Here is an 18983-nt window from a genome sequence, read left to right on the forward strand (position 1 = left end):
GACCAATTTGTAACGCAGATGACACTTGGTAAAAATCAATGGCAGTGGTCAGGCTATGAAGGTCAGAGGAAATAACAGCATCACGGAAACATGGGAGGGATAGAGAAGCCCAGAAGGATCAGCTCTCTGGAGTTATAATGGAAGTGTGACATTGTGCCAGCCTGTACTTGCATCACTTCAAACACACACACTACCTCCAGCTGTGTTAGTAGCAACAAATTCATACAGATGCTCTGTTGCTGGCAGAAACATGGAAACAATAATGACAATTATGTGTGCCTTAGTTGTGATAGGATCCTTTCTGAGGCTGAAATGGACTCCACCAAAGCTCTCCCTAATGCATTTTAAATGAAATGCTAGAAAAGCTGGATCCATTTGTCAGCAACCCTGAACCTCTGATGCTAAAAGGCCTTGAAATTGCAAAATTGTTCTTTCACATCAAATTATTCCTTCCTACAAGTAATTAGTAAATGAGACTGAGGACAATTGATGATACACATTTTTTATGCACCACTGAATTTTCATTCTTGCTCTTCCTTCATATCTTCCCTCTTGCTTCAAGGCAGCTTAAAGCCCAGACCAATTTATAATGCAAATGGTTTAAATGAAAAATTACAAATATCCAACAGTCTAGAGTTAAAAAACAGAAGATAAAGAAACACAAATAAATCTGTAAGAAATCCAAATTTTAAAGATTTAAAACCTGACTTTTTATAAAAATAATTTTCCACACTATTAAGAAAGTAACTATATTTATTTATATAGCAAATATACCTAGTCTTGTGGCTGTTTCATTTAACAAGCACCAGAGAAAGCCATAATATCAACTTGAAAGAAAAATTAAAATATTTTCCCTTTTTCAATTTATTCTCTGTGTTCTGAATTAGTCCTCACTGATTTTCTACTTATGAAATGTCATTTGCATGAAAACAAAAATTATTTAGACTGTGATTAAACTTACTTCATTCTAATTTTTTGTGGCTAGGTGTTTACATTGTGTACATGTTATCTGCATTTTAAAAGTTAAAAAAATATCCATGCATGAAAAATATATTATGGCAGTTTTATATCTGAGCTTCCCAGGACTGGGTAGAATCTCACTGATTAAAAAGTCCTGGTAGATGATAGACTGCATTATGATTCAGTTTGCTGCGTTCCCAGGAACCCTGATCTTTGGCTTTCTCCTTATCACTCATTTCAAAAGCTTAAAATTCATCTTTCTTTTATAATGAACTACATGGTAATTACCCCCAAAACACTATGATACACTAAAAGTATTCACCATATGGTGCTGTGAGATACTGCAGCAACTCGAGGCTTTGATGACTACCTCTGTTTATAAACACAAAGCACAGCTCCCAGCCCCATCCTGCCTCATGGATCTGTAACATGCAGCCTCTGAAATTCCAGGTCTGGAGCCTGGAGACAGCAGAGTAACCTGAACCTGCTCACAGACATCTTGTGGGGCAGCACCTGCACCAGCTGCTCTCCCCAAGAAGCTGGTCTGTGAAACCCTAACAAAGGATGCTAACATGGCACAGAGGCATGGAAAGGCAAAGATGGGAATGTTTGGGAATATCTGGTCTGGGAAACCAGGCCAACAGCCATATCTGTTCTGCTCACAAACACGAGGTAGTACTTTTGGCACTACTAGGACCTCCAGAAGCACTCCTAAAATTAATGGTTGTCTTTCACTGACTCGTGGGATCAGAGTGATTCCCTGCAATTACTCTTGCAAATGTGACAGGTTGGTTAGTTACCAAGCTACATCAAGTAAAAATTTTGCTCAGGATGTTACTCTAGAGGTAAAAATTCAGAGCTGTCTCCTATAAAAAGCAGAGGAAAACATCTGGAAAACTGAAGCCTGAAGAGGAGGAAAGGATAGACCCTTGGAAGGACTCCTCTTGTAAAATAATTTACACCAGCAGGTGAGAATCATGTTCAGGGATAATATATTTCAACAGATTATGGAAGTACAAAAGCTATAGGCAACAAAAGTAGAACAGACTATCATTTTATCTTTGCATATATTACCAACAAGAAGAAATTCAAAATATTCAAAGCTGAACTCTCGTACCTAAGAAACCTGACAGTATTTATTGTTCTCTATGACAAAGCCACAGTAACTGCTTTTTTATCTGTTATTTTCTTGTGCATGAATAAGAAGCTTGAAGTATCATTTTCCTGTGGGAATATACAATATCAGATTTCAGGCACTGAAGCAGTAATGTGGGGGAGATGATCTCTGTCACTTTCTAAGTATCACAAGGAAACTGGAGGATTAAAGAGAGAAAAAAACTCTAGGGAGTGTGAGTAGTTACATGTGAATAGTTAGCCAAGGACGTTCTTAGATTTATCTCTCCAACAGTTATGGTTCTGAGATACAATAGCAGAATTGTCTCTACTGGATAAATTCATAAGCAACTATTTTACATCTGTATTATTTAGGTAGGGGGTTAAGCTATGTTATCAGAAGCAAAACTTTTGGCTTCGTTCATTAATGATGGACATTTATATAACTTATTTATAGTTAAATAAATAGGGATAGTGACAATGTGAAGGATAAATATATTAGGAATTTTAAAAATTATTTCATGTAACAAATCTGTCTCAGATTTTAACAGACTTTAGTAGCAAGAGCTTTTCTCTTTTATGTATGTTTATAATCTATTTTTGGTTTTAAAGGTACTTGTAGAAGTTAAATGAAGAAGATGCACAAATCTGTTTCCCTTGATAAATTGCACTTGCAGGTAGAATAACAATTTCAAAGAGGACGTTGAGATATGCAGAGAAGGTCAAGTCAGTGTTTCTGTTTGTATATATGTATTAAAAGACAAGAATATTTTGTTATTACTAAAAAAACAAAAAGAGCTGAAAAGCCTTGTGCAATAGAAAAGTTTCCAAGAGACATCAAGACAACAAAGAACAATAAAACTTACAAGCCCTGTTTTGTTGCTGTAGATATTGTGATTAATTTTCTCCTATTTATTTTAAATTTCCTTTAAAAATGCAATTAAAATGCACTAAATATTTTAACCTGGTAGGGGAAACAAAGAAGATCATAAAAATACAATTCTTTAATGACTTGCCTTGGAAAACAGAAAACCTGGAGAATAAACCAAGAGTTCTGTATAACCCAGCTTCAGGGTCCTAACCTGAACACCATCCTTGGGAAAGTAATCATGATATGCAAAGTAGCATCATTTATCACCTTTGTAAAGGTGGAGAAATTATATTAAACATACGGAATAAGCCTAACCCTTCAGCATGTTAAATAGGTTGGGCTAATCACATTCCATAGCAATTTGATACCATGAACATAAGATCCATTTTCAGCTTTTTCACAGCAATTGAAAGGGAATATTGGCTACTTTAAATTAAATGCATAGAAATTTATTTATGTTCCAATTAAGTTAACATGTTGTGAACAGATTTACAGCCTATATAATTTTACAGAGACAGTCTGGAATTGAGAGTTAGCATGTGACAAAACACTAAATAGCCAGAAGCTGACTAAAACAACAATACAAGAAGTTCGCAAGCTAACAAAGCTGCCATGAGCTGTCTGCAATCTTGTATTTGTATGAAAAACTTCAAGCACATGCCTTCTGATAAACCACAGAACAGAACAGATGCCTTTCTCTGAATTGGATTGATTCAGAAAAGCATGACTGGACTCTGCAGCTCAAAAGCAGAGAAAAGATATGAAATTTCAAGTTAGGGTTTTTCTTAGTGCATTTAAGCTTAACTACTCAACCTCATCTCTAAGAAATTGCACATCAGGGTGACTATTTCACTTGCTGAGTATGCAGCAGCTTGCATTTATTTTTACTGGAGGTGGTAAGAACTACATGTTCTGTAAAGTCAGGCTTTGGGTTTCCTCAAGAGGGACTCAGGAAGCTAAACATTGTTGAAATGTTTTGATTGTGGGATCTTGGCCTTAAGCTCCAAGCATATCCTGCCAGAAAAATGGGAGTGTTGGCAATATTTCCAACTGAAAAAAAAAAAGTTTTCCATAATTGCAGAAATATGAGCTCAGAAAATAAGAAAAGTTTTCAGTTCTCTCGTCCAAAGACCAAGACTTCTCTGATTTGAGAGCTCACATTGATGTAACAAAAAGGTGTAACTACAGCCAAAGTAGCATACAAATGAAAATAACATCTTGTAGATATCTTTGTTTTACAAAGATGTTTTATAAGATTACTTTAGCATTTCAGAACTCAAATTAGTAGAAACGGTTCAAAGAAGTTTCACTGAGAATGACACAAATCCTCCAGTGGTAGAATACCAATTTTTTGAGGGAGAAAAGAGTAAACAAAATAAATCACCCAATTTGATTGGTTTCTCAGCATAATAAAGTGCTGAAGCAGCACAGCAGAGGATTTGCTGGACAATTTTCTACACTGAAACTGTCAATTCATTCTGAAGCTTAGCACTGATGGATATTATGGATTGGTATAGATTGCACTGCTCCAACCATCTGAAAGGTCACTCAACTAACACAGCAGGAGTGACCTATTGTTCTTGCCATTGACAATCAGGCTGCTGTTTTGACAAGTCTTTAAACTATCGCAAATCTTTTCTTCGAGTATTACATGGAAATGTTTATCTTTGCTTTGTGGCACAATTAAAAGCTGGCATCTTAGGAGTTCACTGAAGCAGTCTTAATATCTCCTTGGGTCACACTTGCAAAGCCATGGAAGCCTGAGAATCTAATGGTGAATGAATCACCCCTGACATTTGTCAACCGTACCACCGAGTATAATCTTTTCAGTTCCATTTTCAGATCAGAAGGTGAAAAGAACTCAGGCTATTATCCCCAGTGTGCAAATATGCCGGGCTACTTCCCTTTCTCACCAAAAGACCACTGTTTCAGCTGTAAAAATGAAGCTTTGCTGCTCCAAAGGAAAATGGAGGCCAATAAAAACTGACGGACTGAAACTATGACCTATGGCTTTATGGAGGAAGAAGAAAAACGTACAAAAATAGTAAGTATTGGAAAATAAGTAAGTAACTATGATGTTATATTTTGGCATTTCATTTTGTGTGCACAAGATGAGAGTGGATTTAAAAATCCCAAGAAAATAATAATTTTGGGTTTATAATCTTAAATGTGCTACTTGCTACAAGAAAGATACTTCAGTTACAAATTAATTTCATGCCTACCTTTACCTCCAGCTTCCACTCTATTTAAAATAGAGAACTTTAAAAACACATCAAGTTCTAAACACAAAATCAGAAAAGGATAGAATCAGGTTGGAAAAGATCTTCAAGATCATCAAGTCCAATTGTAAATATCAAAGATCAATTGTGAAATCCATTTCCTAAGTACTCACAGACTGTAACTGCCTCTCAAACAGGGGCAATTTTAGTCTGACATTAAATACTCTACTAGGAACACTTTTTGTCCCTTTAGTTCACTGGATGAATACAGTTATATGTAATTTGTGGAACATACACCTAGGGCATTTATTAATACAGACTGATGTTAACTGAAAGGCCTGAGGGAAGTAGCACTAAGTGGGGAAGAAACTGGCTTCCACTGCTTCACATAGCATTCTTAGGTAGGAACTAAGAAGTGTGGTTAAATTGGGGCATACCATCAATTTCTGCTAGACCAGTTTAATAAGCACAGAAGTAGACTTCTGAATAAAAGTAAACATATATGTCATCTACTGGAAGGACAAAGGCATTAGCTAGACAACATCCCTCCCCCCCCCCAAGAAGAATACTCTGTAATAACTAGCTCTGTGCTGGAGGATGTTCTTGAGAATAGTGAGCCTGCTACAGGAATCAGTCAATGAAAATGCACATTGCAGGAAATCAACTGAAAGATGTAATTGCAAAAGCAGTTTAAAACTGCTTAATGATATCCAAAGCACTTGCTCATTAAATAATGATCAACAGTGGTTACACAGAAGAGGACCAGAGGACCTCAGATCACTTGGGACTTTTCCTTAAAACAAACCCTCCCAAAAGATCTTTTCTAAACTCTTGAGATGTGTTTCTTTAGAAAGTGAAAATAATTTAACATTAAAACAGCAAAAAAATCATTCAGAATGAGATAAGATAGCAATGCAAGGATCTGTTAATATAGCTCTCATCCCCACTATGTCCTCACAAGGTAAGTCCTTTCCTTCAGCATCTATCATTGCAGTAACTTTTATTTTCTGCAGGGTAACCTCTGAGTCCTTATGAAATATATTCCTTCCACGATCTCTGAGGACTGGGTGTTTGTTTCCTACTGTTTAGGATGTCTCTGCCTCTCTCTGATGTTTGCAGGCTGCAGAGCCCCAGCTTTCACTCTCTTCTCTTCTGCATGTCCCTCCAAGCACCATATAAAATCTCTTCCCCCTAATGGCATCCTTTCTTCGTGATCCTACCTTTCTCAAGAGTAGCCCCTTAAAGAAGGTGAGAAAGGTGTCTGAAACCCAGCCACATGCATTTCAAAGCAACATAGAGTGGTAAAAACAAGAATATTGCACAATCCTATTGTCTTTGATCCCCTTAATAACTGCAAGACAGCCAAAAGAGTCAATCTGTGACACAGAATGTGCAGCCACAGTACCTCTAGAGGCAAACCTATCCAGAGGTAAATATATCCTAGAAATTCCTAATTTCTCACAGAGGTTGAGTCTGGATCACTAATTAAATGCAACATTTTCCTCACAAAGGGGAAAAATATTAAGGTGTACACACGGTTCTAAACTCCCAAATGCTCCTATAATAAACTGTGTAGCACTGGGGGAAAAAGCTGCCTTTTGAAAGTATAGTATTAAATGTCAAATTCATTTGAGACATGACCTGAAATCATTAGGTCTTTCTTTCTAAACTATCTGCATATGTGATGTTTGGCTTCCTATATGTGTTATTTTCAGATCAAAATGAAAACATTGAGAAAACGCTGTGCTTTATTACAGTGTGTCATTTTTGAAAGAATGACTCAGACACTGATATTTAGGCTACTTTCAAGTCAAATATTTAAAGCCCACATCCTAACCATAAGCACATTTACTGACATATTGGAAGGTCACTGGAACATAAGAAGACAGAGAGAGAGGTCTGAGCAAAAGACCTACAATCTAAATATCTTCCACATTAGAGGAAAAGCAACTATAAGAAAACAGAACTGTTCTCTTGTATTTTCATCAAAGTTCCAAACAGTTTCAGATGTATTAAAAATCAGGCCTGTGGCATTTTGCTCTTGAACATTATTATTTCATTAGGTGCAATGACTTTTCCTCCAGTTAAAAATACCATTCAAATTGGCTGCTGTACTTACTCTTTCACTGTCACAATATAGCCGTATTGTTTCTCCTCTGAAGATTTCACTTCAAGTTGTAAGCCTTGTCCCGTATTTTTCTGAGGCTCTTTATAGGGGTTTTCATCCTGCATTAAAATGTTCTTAATCCAGTGGTGGGTCTCACTCGGGTCTTTGGAGTCAGATTCACTGATCTTTGGAGCTGTCAGTTCCCTTAAGATAGTCTCACTTTTTACATTTTCCACACCAGCATTTATTTCTTCTGAGGAAGAGTCAATGTCTTCAGATTTCTTGGCTTCTGTCTTAACAGATTCTTCAGGTGCAAGGTCTTTATGTATATTTTCAGGTAACGCATTCTCATTCAGGAATTTAATTAGTTTTGCAGTGTTCTCCTGTATTAAAAGGATATAATTATTTTTAAAGCTAACCACAGAAATGTTATACTGAACCAAACTTGGATATAATCTTTCAAACTCTTATTGATATGGTAGAGCCTAATCATACAAAACTCACATGCTAATTTTCTCAATTTCTATATGCTGCCAGTCTAGGTAAGAACATAATATTTATTCAGTAATAGCAAAAGATCATTATTGTATTTTTGATAGTTTAATAAAGGCAAATAAATTCTATAGTTAACAGTTACTTTCCTCTACAAATATCACAGAATCTAGATAGCCTTTTCACTGTTTTGAACAGCTGGAAGAATGTTATTTTCAGTGGGGTTTTGTCATGTGTCTATGTGGTATTGATGAGAATAAAACTTTGTTATGAAATAAGTTAATGAAAAGGAGAAATAATAGAAAAATCCATCAAAATGCCTAAGTGTTGGCGATGGAGATATGCAGGCATCTTGGGTCATATACAGGAAAGGAAAAAGGAATAAATGATGAATTGTAGTTCACTTTCACATCTATAGAAATTATGACAAACTGTAAGTGATCCACTAAGCTTAACATATGATCAGAGAAAAAAATCTGTCAAATAAGTCAACATAATAAGCAAATGTGCAGAAGTCAAAACATGTGCCTGGAACAATCTGTTAGTTAGTCTCATTCTATAAGTGTACTGCAGCCAAGCATTTGGTATGAAATGATGGCTAATGGGCACTTTGTGCTCTGTGTCACAAGATATTCTTTTCTATCACTTCCCCTGTTCAAACTGTCACTAAGAAATTTATACATCTGATCCTCTGTAACCCTGTTGTGAAAGTGCCTCATTCCTTGAAGAACTTCATGTAGGTGGCTACACATTGTCCACTCGTGTGCTTTTCTTGCTTAGTAGAAGGGCAGCTACTAAAGAGATTTTACTGTGAACATAAGAGAGTTTTACCAACCATGAGTCTTCCAGTGTTAGCTTTTGATAGACTATATAGTATGACAGAGTATATAGTATGAGAAACTTCACAGCAGTTTTTAAAATATGTCTGAGATTTTTCTGCCCTATGAAATGCAGAAAGAGGAATATGCCTAAAATTTGGTTGAATATGGAACGTAATCTACAGGTTATGATTCAAAACTCGTGAGGAATTCAAAACTCAAATCTGGATTAAAAATCGCACAGTTGATGTTTCTACCTAGAGTATGATGTATATGCCTAGAGCTTTCAAAATGCCTCTGATATTCAATGATTTGGAAGACTAAGGGGTAAAGTGAAAAAAGTGAAGAATGACAGACCCCATGAAAGAAGAGGGAATTTTAAACCCTCCCACAAACACTTATCCTCAGAGGGAATATGTTTATTCATCAGCTTCTGAAAATTACAGAGGTTATCCGAGCTAGGATGCTTACATTCCCCAGAACTCAGAGCCAAAGGATAAGTGAAAAAAAGGGTGATTTCAAGAACATCTCAATGCTCAAAATAACCCAAGGAAAAGTCTGAATTTATCTCAACTTTGGGATCTGTTACAAATTCTGTGTATTTACTAATGAAAGAAAGGCCCAACAGCTCTGCAAAGCTCTTTGTGTTGTAGATTTGAATAAATGTTCATTAATATTTCAATGCATCAATAACAATATGCCTATGTTGTGATACTGAATTATATCTACAGAAGACACACAACAAGTCTTATGTTTTAGAAGTTTGTTCTTGACCTTCACAGCATACAAACCTAATACTTTGAGACATAACACTTGTTTTCTTAAAATACTGGTACTCTACCTCTTTATCAGTTCTTGCACTGGCTTCATGCACTCCATTGTCTGTAGGATATAAAAAGCACAAACATATAGTCATGAAGGGAAAACATACATAAAACAAACACTGCTTATAGACTGCTTTGTAGTGGTGGCCTTTTCATGCAATTTAAACACTAAAACATCAAAGCTGAAAGGGCAGAGTAAAGAGCGCTGTACAATTCAGTATTGTTGTTCTAACCCTATTTTGATAGCAAATTAATGCAAGATCAATAGACAGAGTACTTCAAAAGCCAATGTAATTGTGTTATTTTGCTAATTAAGTGTCCGATCTTCATATCAGATTGTTATTATCTAAGGAAAACACCAAAAAAATAAAGCGGTACTAGCTAGCTGCATGGAAATTTAAAGTCAAAGGAAACAAACATTCTGCATACACATTTTGAGGGAAGAATATTAATTTTTTTCAATATATGTCCTCTACCTAAATCACTTTGCAGTTTAACTATAGTGATGATGTGTAGGCACATCATAAACCTCAGTCAAATAATGCTGGCTTTTTGGTTTCTGAACTGAATCTCACTCATTTCCCCCAATATGATTCAGGACAAACCCTCATGTCTGCTCATTTTAATCTACAAAAAGAACTGGTAATTAAAATACCCAGAACATCTCTGACTAGTAAGGACTTCAAAATATTACCATGCAAAAAGACAGTAAGTTAAAATAAGTTTATCACTTATAGCATATATTTTTGGTGTCCTAGATATCATAACATTCTGAAAATAGACATTTGGTAATATCTATGTCCCACTGTGTTATGAACTCACTAATGGCAATTACTGTAGCTCCCGAATCTGCATCACCAGGAAACTATGTGTCCAGACAGAGGCAAATAACAATAAGAACTCCTTTATTTCCCTAGGCAGGAAAGGAAACAAGTAGTTCTCTACTTGTACTTGTCTAAGACTGTCTTCTGTCAGTAACTGTAGCACACTAAAGAATGATTACCTGTAAAACAGTTTTCCCCACATATTTCAAAATATATTCTTGGAATATAATTATTTTTCATTATCATTTTGCTTAAACATCTCATTTTCAAGAAAGGGAAATGAGACCACACAGCATAAAGTAATAAGTAATTTCTATTAATTTCTAATAATTTCTAATTAATTTCTAGTAATTTCTAATAAAGTAATTTCTATTTCATTATAAGTAGGTGTGTAGGTTTATCTTGTTTGTGAAGCTTGAAGACCAAGGGTTCAAAAAAAGATGCAATTTCAATAGAGTATCTGCTGTAAAAAGAAAACAACAACAGCCTTCAGGGAGAAATAAATTTCCCTCCTGTCCTCTTTAAAAGTCTAGCACCATTGTGAAACAACAAAGCAAAACTAGGGTAGCTATCTTTCCTTCTACTTAACTCCCAGACTTAATACCTGGTATGCTGATACTATTTTCCATTAATCCAGTCTGAATCTCTGCCCTGCCTTGAGAATGTTCTTTTTTCATCTGTGCTCCTGTTTTGTCTTCTTTAGTTTTTCCAGCAGCCTCCTCCACACCTTCCTGAATGCCAGCTGTCTGAATTGCAGTGGCGATTGTATCAGCGATCTCATCCAGTTCTCTCGAGCTGAGATTCTCCACACTGACCTGGTGTTTTTCTAGGTCCTTCAGTACATCTTTAATAAGTGCCTCTGTCAAAACAACATAAGCACAAGATTCAGCTGTATATAAGAAGCACGTGTACTTGTACCAGTAAGTATCTTTCATGTTTTCTCCAAGGGCTTTTCCTTCATGAAGAACATGCTTTCCAAAAGAATGCATACACATTCAAGCTGCCAGCTTTACAGGAAATGAAGTATTTTAAATGGATATTAGATTTTATGACACGGGGAATGTATGCCAGGTACTGGGTGATGCATGCCATCTACAAGCCAGGAAATTTCCCTGGAAGTAAAAACTTGTTGCTTTTTCTTTACAAGACGAGAATTTTTTCCTAGTTGGAGCAACTCAAAATGCAGAAGACAAGCGTTAAGGCAGGTTAAACTTTTTTATCTGCACTAAGATATCATGAACAATGCTATGGTTTATTTGAGATTAAAGATCAGTTTTCCTTATTGATTTGGGTTTTGCAAGATAAATACCTTTAAAGAGCTCTGTGGGGGAAAAAATTAAAAAAAAAAAAAAAAAAAGCCATGAGTGGATATGGGTATAGGTCCATTATCTACCTGGATATTTATTATCTACTTGGATATTTAAAAGAAAAACCTTCTAAACTGCATTTATTAATCTATAATGCTAAACATAGGGCTTACTCTAGCACAGAAAAATCAGTTTAAAAAACATCCCTCTTCTGCTTATTCATGCTGATCAGGAATTCAGTATACATATACATAAGCATTTGCATGCAAGCAAGAAAACTCACATAGTATTGTTTAAAAGGAGGAAGACATAGATTGCTTTTAAATCTGTTAAATGTATGAGTTCATATTTAAGAAGTTTGAAGGCAGCATCCAACCCTTTTTTTTAAGTAACATTACATTCTTCCTGTTAATCCCTGTGGCTGGACATCACCATCATCTGTAAACAAGATTTTGGCACTGTCAGCTTCCAGGCTTACATAGGGGTGAATGAAAAAGTAGTTGTGTGAAGGGAAACCACTACAAGAAAAATGGCTAAAGAGAAGGTTTTATTTCTCACAACAAATAAAGAGGAATTAGTTCTAGACTATTCTGCTCCAGGGAAGAGGCAGTAAAACATCTGATTTTGCAGGGAGGTAAGACTCAAGGCTCATTTGTCATTGAAAAAAGAGGCCAAGACCTTGGACATGACCATCATTTTATGGGCCTCACAGTGTTAGCTGAAGAGGTTAGAGCCTGCAGCTGACCATCAGCTTTTCAATGTCTACTCAAGACAGAGATTAATGTCCTCTAGCCTGTTCATAATTCACCTACTAAGTTGCAAGGATGCCATATTCCCTAACCTAATTAGTCAAAATAAAACAAGATAAATTAAGCAGTTTAAATAGTAGGTTTACTGTGAGGCAAAGAAAGGGGCACACAGGGAAGGTGGTTCTTTGATGTACTTTCTTTTCCAGGTTAAAAGGATGCATCTTTCCAATAATCAACCATTCTGATATTCCAAAATTCTCCTTATTTCATTCTAACATTCAGCTAAGGTTGTGTGCTGTGAACTCTTACTACAAAAACATAGTTTTAAATACACTTCAGTGTCACTATCAATAAAAGGTTAAATCAGTGATGTTTTTCAAACTGTGGCAGTGAAGAAAGAGTATGGTACTGTACTCAAATAGCATAGTGTTTTGACCAGGAAAGCAAGTGCTCAGTGATGACAGTCAAAGACTTAATCATATGACCTATGCCTGCTTTCTAGCCATAACACATTGAAAAGAATGCAATTCAGTTACTGTGATTTTCAAGCCATTAGGAAACATGAAGAAATTTATAAACTTCTTTCTGAATTAATGAAAACAATTCAAAACCAGATAAGGCTAGTAGTACTGATGTCCTGAAAGTTATTTCTGTTCTGAACATGGGACCAAGATTCTTAAAATACAGTGAGAGTAATCAGGAATGCCATGAAGTTTTTAGCAAAATTCAGAGTTTCAAGAAAAATACCAGCAAAGGGAACAGCATACGAGCAATTATGTCACTGATTTAAAAATATGCAAACAATACTCATTCCCTTAAGATCAAAAAAGTTAGTTCAAAATAAAAGAATTTATTGACAGAGCTAAGTAATTCAAAATTCTGATTTGAAAAATCATCAGCCTGAGTTTTCCAAGCTGTAAACCTCAGAAAAATAATTTGCATCTGCAGTCACCTGTTAAATTTTTTATAAGCTAGTCACTGGCCATTTCATCAATATTTGAATAAAAATCTTAAAACATAATTATATTCCAGGACATATACAATTAAAAGAGCTATATTAATGTAGCACTACTGGATTTTTGCTTATTTTAGTTGTTTCACAGCCAGCTGTCAAGACCAACTACTGTCAAGGTCACCTTGCTACTCAACAACATGCAGTAATATAGCCTTGTCATTTCCATTCCATTTAATTTTCTTCAAACTAACTTTTCTCTATTGTGATTATCTCAGCCTAGTCTTATCTCTCCAGTCTACTTCCACAGTCAATAACAAAGTAGTCTCAAACTCCAGCAACATGGAAATGAGGGAACAAGTTGGGAAACCACACAAGAACATGAATGGTCACAAGCCCTGCTCCAGATGATACTACTCCAGACTTACTGCAGGTTCTTCTGACTCATAAAGTAGAGACAGAGGAGTCTCCTGGTCCTCTGGTGTTGTTATTCCTGTGCTGGTCAATACCATCTGGACAAAGTTCATCAAATGAACTCCTAAATATAGACTTGCACCAATGTGACTAAAACGTAGGCATTATATGCTACCATTACTGATCAGCTACAAGGAGGACTTAAAATGTCAAGAACCAAAGGCAATAACCAAAGCTAGTAAAGAGGAACATCATGTATTCAGTATAGCAGGAGGAACAGTCATCAAAACATCCATAGCAGCCTGGTGAAATGTAGGTCTATGTAATGAGTCTTGCTAACTTGATGTGGTTACTGATAGGAGGTTAACACGTGTCCACTTCTTATCACAGCACTTGTCTGCATTTGTATGTGCTTGCAGATTGTTGGGTAAGGCTGATAGACAAATGTCAGTGAATCTTTTTTCAAATAACTTTGTGTCAGTTCAAGGAATTACATGAATGTCTTAAAAAGAGGAAATATTGATGGAAATAAAAAAACAGGTGGCTATTGCAATGGCATATCACTTAAGGAACACATGTACTCAAAAATGCACCTGGAACTGTGCACAGCCTTTATCCTCTTTCACTGACCTCTTTTAAACAGTTAGTAATGTTTAACAGGTCTTGTACTGTAAACCAGATTTCTCCCTTAGCTCCAGCTTCAGAACTCAAGAATGCAGGTTGTCTTTCCAGGTTACTGTTGTATGGTGTCATAACAGTAAAGGCACATATATCTTATATGATAGAATTTTTAATATCAACTTCACCAGTGGAATTTCTCTAGTACGTAACAAAAGCACCTTAGCAAGGGAAAACAGCTTTTTATTGTACAGCTCCTAAATCATGCTCCATACTCTATTAACTGCCAAACCCAACTTGCCTGACAACTGAGTGTTATGGCAGCAATAACTTAGCTGGCAGTCACACTGGGTGGTCTGTCCTCTTCTACCCATCACCCACTAACCAGATATTATCTGTACTCAACAACTGAGTACCACGTAGATTGCTGACTACAGCTTTGACAAGACAGAGCCCATACCACAATATCTTTATAAATGTGTAAGGGTTTGTGGTTTGTTTTTTGGGTTTTTGGGGTGGGTTTTTTTTGGGGGGGGGAAGAAAAAAAAAAAGAAAAGAAATCTAAATGACTACTTTTGTCACCTTTCCAAAGGAACATAGAGATGCATTCTATAATATTTAATACAACAAAAATGAGTAGACTAGAAGAAACTAGCCAAATCCTACATACAGCTGGTGCAGAAGCTGTATTAGTGATTTCACTATTGCATGGTGATGGCAAAGGCAGTACCCACATATGTCACGTTAATCATAGGGTAAATAGCTTCCAAATCTGATAGAAAAATAGCTCCTGAACCTGTATCAGACGCAGCAGAGAACTGAGCTCATGTAACTGCCCCCCATGCTTTCCCATTTTTGAACAGTTTTGTGGTTTAGAGGATTTGAGAGAGAAAACCCACAAGGGTACAAAAATCCTGAAGCACAATAGAGACCGGAGAAAGGTAAAAAGGAGAAAGAGCTGGCACAGTCACCTGGGAAATCTGAATCCAAACCGTCCTCACTCTGATGGACAGCATTGGTACCAATGAATATGCTGGCATCTGTCCTCACTGCTTGCTTATGAAACTAATAAGTGGCTCAAAAATGCAAAGGAAACTGTATTTCCTACACAAATGATTCATAATTTTGTATCTATGCAACATTTAAAAGCTAATGCAATAGAAGGTGTTCCTACAGGGCTCATTATGTATGTGAAGTCAAAGCAGTACAACCCAATGAATTGTGAAACATGTTATTCCCTCTAAGTGTTAAGCATTTTTTTCCCAGTTGGCTCCTACTAAGAAAGGTGAAGTGGAACAGCTGGAGGATAATGAAACCAGCATGTGCCTAGTTTGTTTTGAGTCTAGGAACAAAATTGTCTAACCTGTGCAAGAGCCTCACAGTGCCACCTGGATTTGATTTCACATTATAGTTTGTTCCTTGAAACCTATTATCTCCGGGCACCATACCAAGAAGACTTTCACATCTGAGCATCCTTTAGATTGCAAGCATTATCTTTCCTGTATTGCAACTTTGAGATTTCTGTGTATTATTGTTTTCTTAAAGGAAATAACACACACACACACACAAAAAAATATAAGAATATTAAACTTTATGGGTGATAATAACTACACAAGGGATTCAAAAGAACCCTCTTACACACCACCAAAATCCATTGGGATAGGGGTGACCACAGTGTAAAAGATGTAACTGCTTGGTAATGTCTGAGGATCAGTTCTTTTATTTGTGAGGCATTCTGGACTGATGGAATAGCATCAATACACTAGTTTAAAGAGACAGTGAAGCGAATGAGTTATTTTCTAAACTCTGCCTGACCCTCAGCCATGATATGAAGATCCAGAGAATCATTGAATAATTTGGTTTGGAAGGGACTTCCAAAGGCCATCTAGTCCAACCCCCTTGCAGTAAGCAGGGACATCCTCAAATAGATCAGGTTGTTTGGAGCCTCATCAAGTCTCACTTTGGATATCTACAGGGATGACACCTCAACTACCTGCCTGGGCAACTGGCTCTATTTTCCCACTAACCTCATGGTAAAGAGCTTTCTCCTCACATCCAGTCTAAATCATCCCATCTTGTCTTACAAAGCAGCACTTAAAATCTATGGTGGTATCCCACGAGATGTTATACTCCATCTTCATTTATATTGGTCAAACTACTTTGTACAAAAGAAATCAGGATCTGATCATAGCTAAGCTGCATTAGCCAAAAAAAAAAAAAAAAAAAAAAATTAAAATCCTTCAAATGGGCTGCATGTTATTGAATTTGGAGCCACAAGTAGCTCTAACCCAACCTTTATTATTATATGTCCACCTTATCTACATCAATAGACTCCTCCCTTCTGTGTCCTCTGCCAGAATTTAGCTCAGTGATAATTACTGTGTCTAACTTTGAATTTTACCTATGGTCTTTGAATTTCTAGTTCAATACAGAAAGAGAAGGAACCAACCCAGAAATTTTTGTATTGCTTCTATATAGTGTGGGATGCATAAAAAGTTGACAGCAAAGATACAGCCATAATTACATGTTGTTTGTAAAATCCTTTGATAAGATAACAGTTACATAAATGTTATGTCTTAATGAGTGCCATATATTTCTCCATGCATATGGAATGTAGGTGGTAGAATGTGGGTAGGTATTTGCAGGGAAAGAGTAGCTAGAATGGTCAACATTATTACTGTGAGTATTACAGTAGAAAGATACAAATAAGCCAGTACTAGGAGATATATCAGAACATCTACTTTTTTTCCCTCCAGAAATGTTCAGAGAACATGAAGTAAACTTTGAACAATTTAAAATAATCAAATAATAACTTTACCATCCACTACACTCAGAGGGACCTTTGCATCATCCTGGGAAGCAGATTTGTGATTCAGCATCTCAGGGGTTGGACGCAGCAGTGCAGACACAGGTTTAGGCTGGAACAGCTTCTTCATTTTAAAATCTTCTCCTTTGCCTTTGGAAAAAGTTCCATCAAAAGGACTGACTTGTGAAGAGTAGACCCTATCAGCATAAATGTGAGGCTCTTTAGTCCTGCTGCGAGAGCTTTTATCGTTGCTTTGTGCTGACAGGTTCTGAGTGATGTATGTATGCAGTGCAGCCAGCAGAGCTTTTTGGTCAAGCCCCAATTCTGATTCTGGTGAGAATTCGTCTGTTTGAGGCTGGCTGAAGGTCCTCCCACGAAGATTTTCAGCATGCTCTTGATGAGATGTCGATGCTTGGGCCAAAGGAGCTGCTCCCTCTTTGGGTTTTTGCATCATGTAGTACCTGATGGGATCATCGTAGATGTAGCTCTAGAGAGAGAGTAGAAAATGGAGAAGAAGACTTGGTCATTATTGCTTTGTAATTTTTTGTTATGCAGGAATTTTTGTTATGTGGGTATAACCTGCAGGGTTTTACCAGTCAGGAAAACAGAATCAATAATGCCTAGGTAGACTGTAAACCTCAAACTGGAAAGTTTTTCTTTTTAATACTTTAATAAACTGTTTCACAACATTAGTAAAAAGCAGAGGAAGAGATTAGAGAGAGAATAATAAAATCCAGAGTTGATTTTAGCAGTTATGCACTATTTGTATTCAGCTGGACTAAGACAATTTAATTAAGCCTTTCCCTTTGTTTTTTACTAGATTTCTATAAACATATTTTTCTTCCAGTTTAGCTGCCAAAAATCTAGCAAGTAAACCCAAAATGTAATTTTTTAAGTAACACTGAGAAAACTAAGCAATTATTTTGTACAAATAAAATGTTTATTTTTATTTAAAAAATCAAAGATTGCCTTAATCTTTTATTTTTTTCACTACATTTAATCTCTGATTACTATGTACTTTAACAGTATAATGAAATGCAAAGAGAGCCATTAAACTGGTTTTGAGTACCTCAATTGCTTTTAAGTAAAACAACTTTTGAAGCCCTCCCTGGAAGTGTTCCAGGGCAGGTTGGATAGGGTTTTGAACAACTTTATCTAGTAGAAGGTGTCCCTGCCCAAAGAAGGAGAGTGATGATCTATAAGGTCCCTTCCAACCCAAACCATTCTATGATTCTACAAGACTAATTCAGCAAATTAGACAAAAATTTATAAAATGTATAACATGGTAAAACTATGTTTCCATTTAAAAACTGCTGGGGAAAAAAGTAAAAAACTTGGGCCTTTATTACATGTTTCTGGTTGTAATTTCAGTTTTTAAGTGGGAATCTAGCACTGCAAAACAACATCTGTTTTCACAGACCCCTTTTTTTTTTTTTTATGATGAAATTTAGTTTTGAGGACAAAATCTAAACTCCCTTAAGGGTTTTAAACCTCCCTCCAGCACATTAAAAACTAAACCCATTGATTAATATTATATTTACTATAATTTAATCCTAGAAATAATTTTTGTTACAATAACAATGTGAAGGCAGAATTTTTGTTCTTAAAAAAGTGGTTCCGTCCTCCCAAATAATTTTTAAAAGACCTTTTCCTTTACTCCCTGCTAAACACAAATTCAAATTTACTTATATTCAGAATTATTTCAATTAGATTCTTTGTTTATAATTTCTTCAGAAAACTTCAGTGAAGTTGCACCCCATGGTGTATATATTTTGAAAGATGGCTTTTGCTTCTCAGCAGTGGTTTCTTGGTTGAATTGTCATACAAAATGCATTACAAGTTGGGAAACTTAGGACAGGGTTAATGTCAGCACTTATGATACAGCACTTATGATTACAGTGGACTAATG

The 18983-nt window shown here is 36.1% G+C and overlaps 1 protein-coding gene across 1 annotated transcript in view; it reads right to left on the reverse strand.

Moving 5' to 3' along the window:
• Nucleotides 1-18983, reverse strand: part of PTPRN2 (protein tyrosine phosphatase receptor type N2) — a 622484-nt gene that overhangs the window by 374407 nt on the left and 229094 nt on the right. Inside the window, exons 6-10 of the mRNA XM_030445109.1 lie at nucleotides 17087-17561; nucleotides 14561-14569; nucleotides 10833-11087; nucleotides 9422-9462; nucleotides 7283-7653 (exon numbers count right to left, since the gene is read on the reverse strand). Coding sequence (XP_030300969.1) covers nucleotides 7283-7653; nucleotides 9422-9462; nucleotides 10833-11087; nucleotides 14561-14569; nucleotides 17087-17561 — 1151 coding nt within the window. The remainder of the gene's footprint in view (nucleotides 1-7282; nucleotides 7654-9421; nucleotides 9463-10832; nucleotides 11088-14560; nucleotides 14570-17086; nucleotides 17562-18983) is intronic.

Source organism: Calypte anna, chromosome 2, assembly GCF_003957555.1.
Source record: "Calypte anna isolate BGI_N300 chromosome 2, bCalAnn1_v1.p, whole genome shotgun sequence".
Classification (NCBI taxonomy): Eukaryota; Metazoa; Chordata; class Aves; order Apodiformes; family Trochilidae; genus Calypte; species Calypte anna.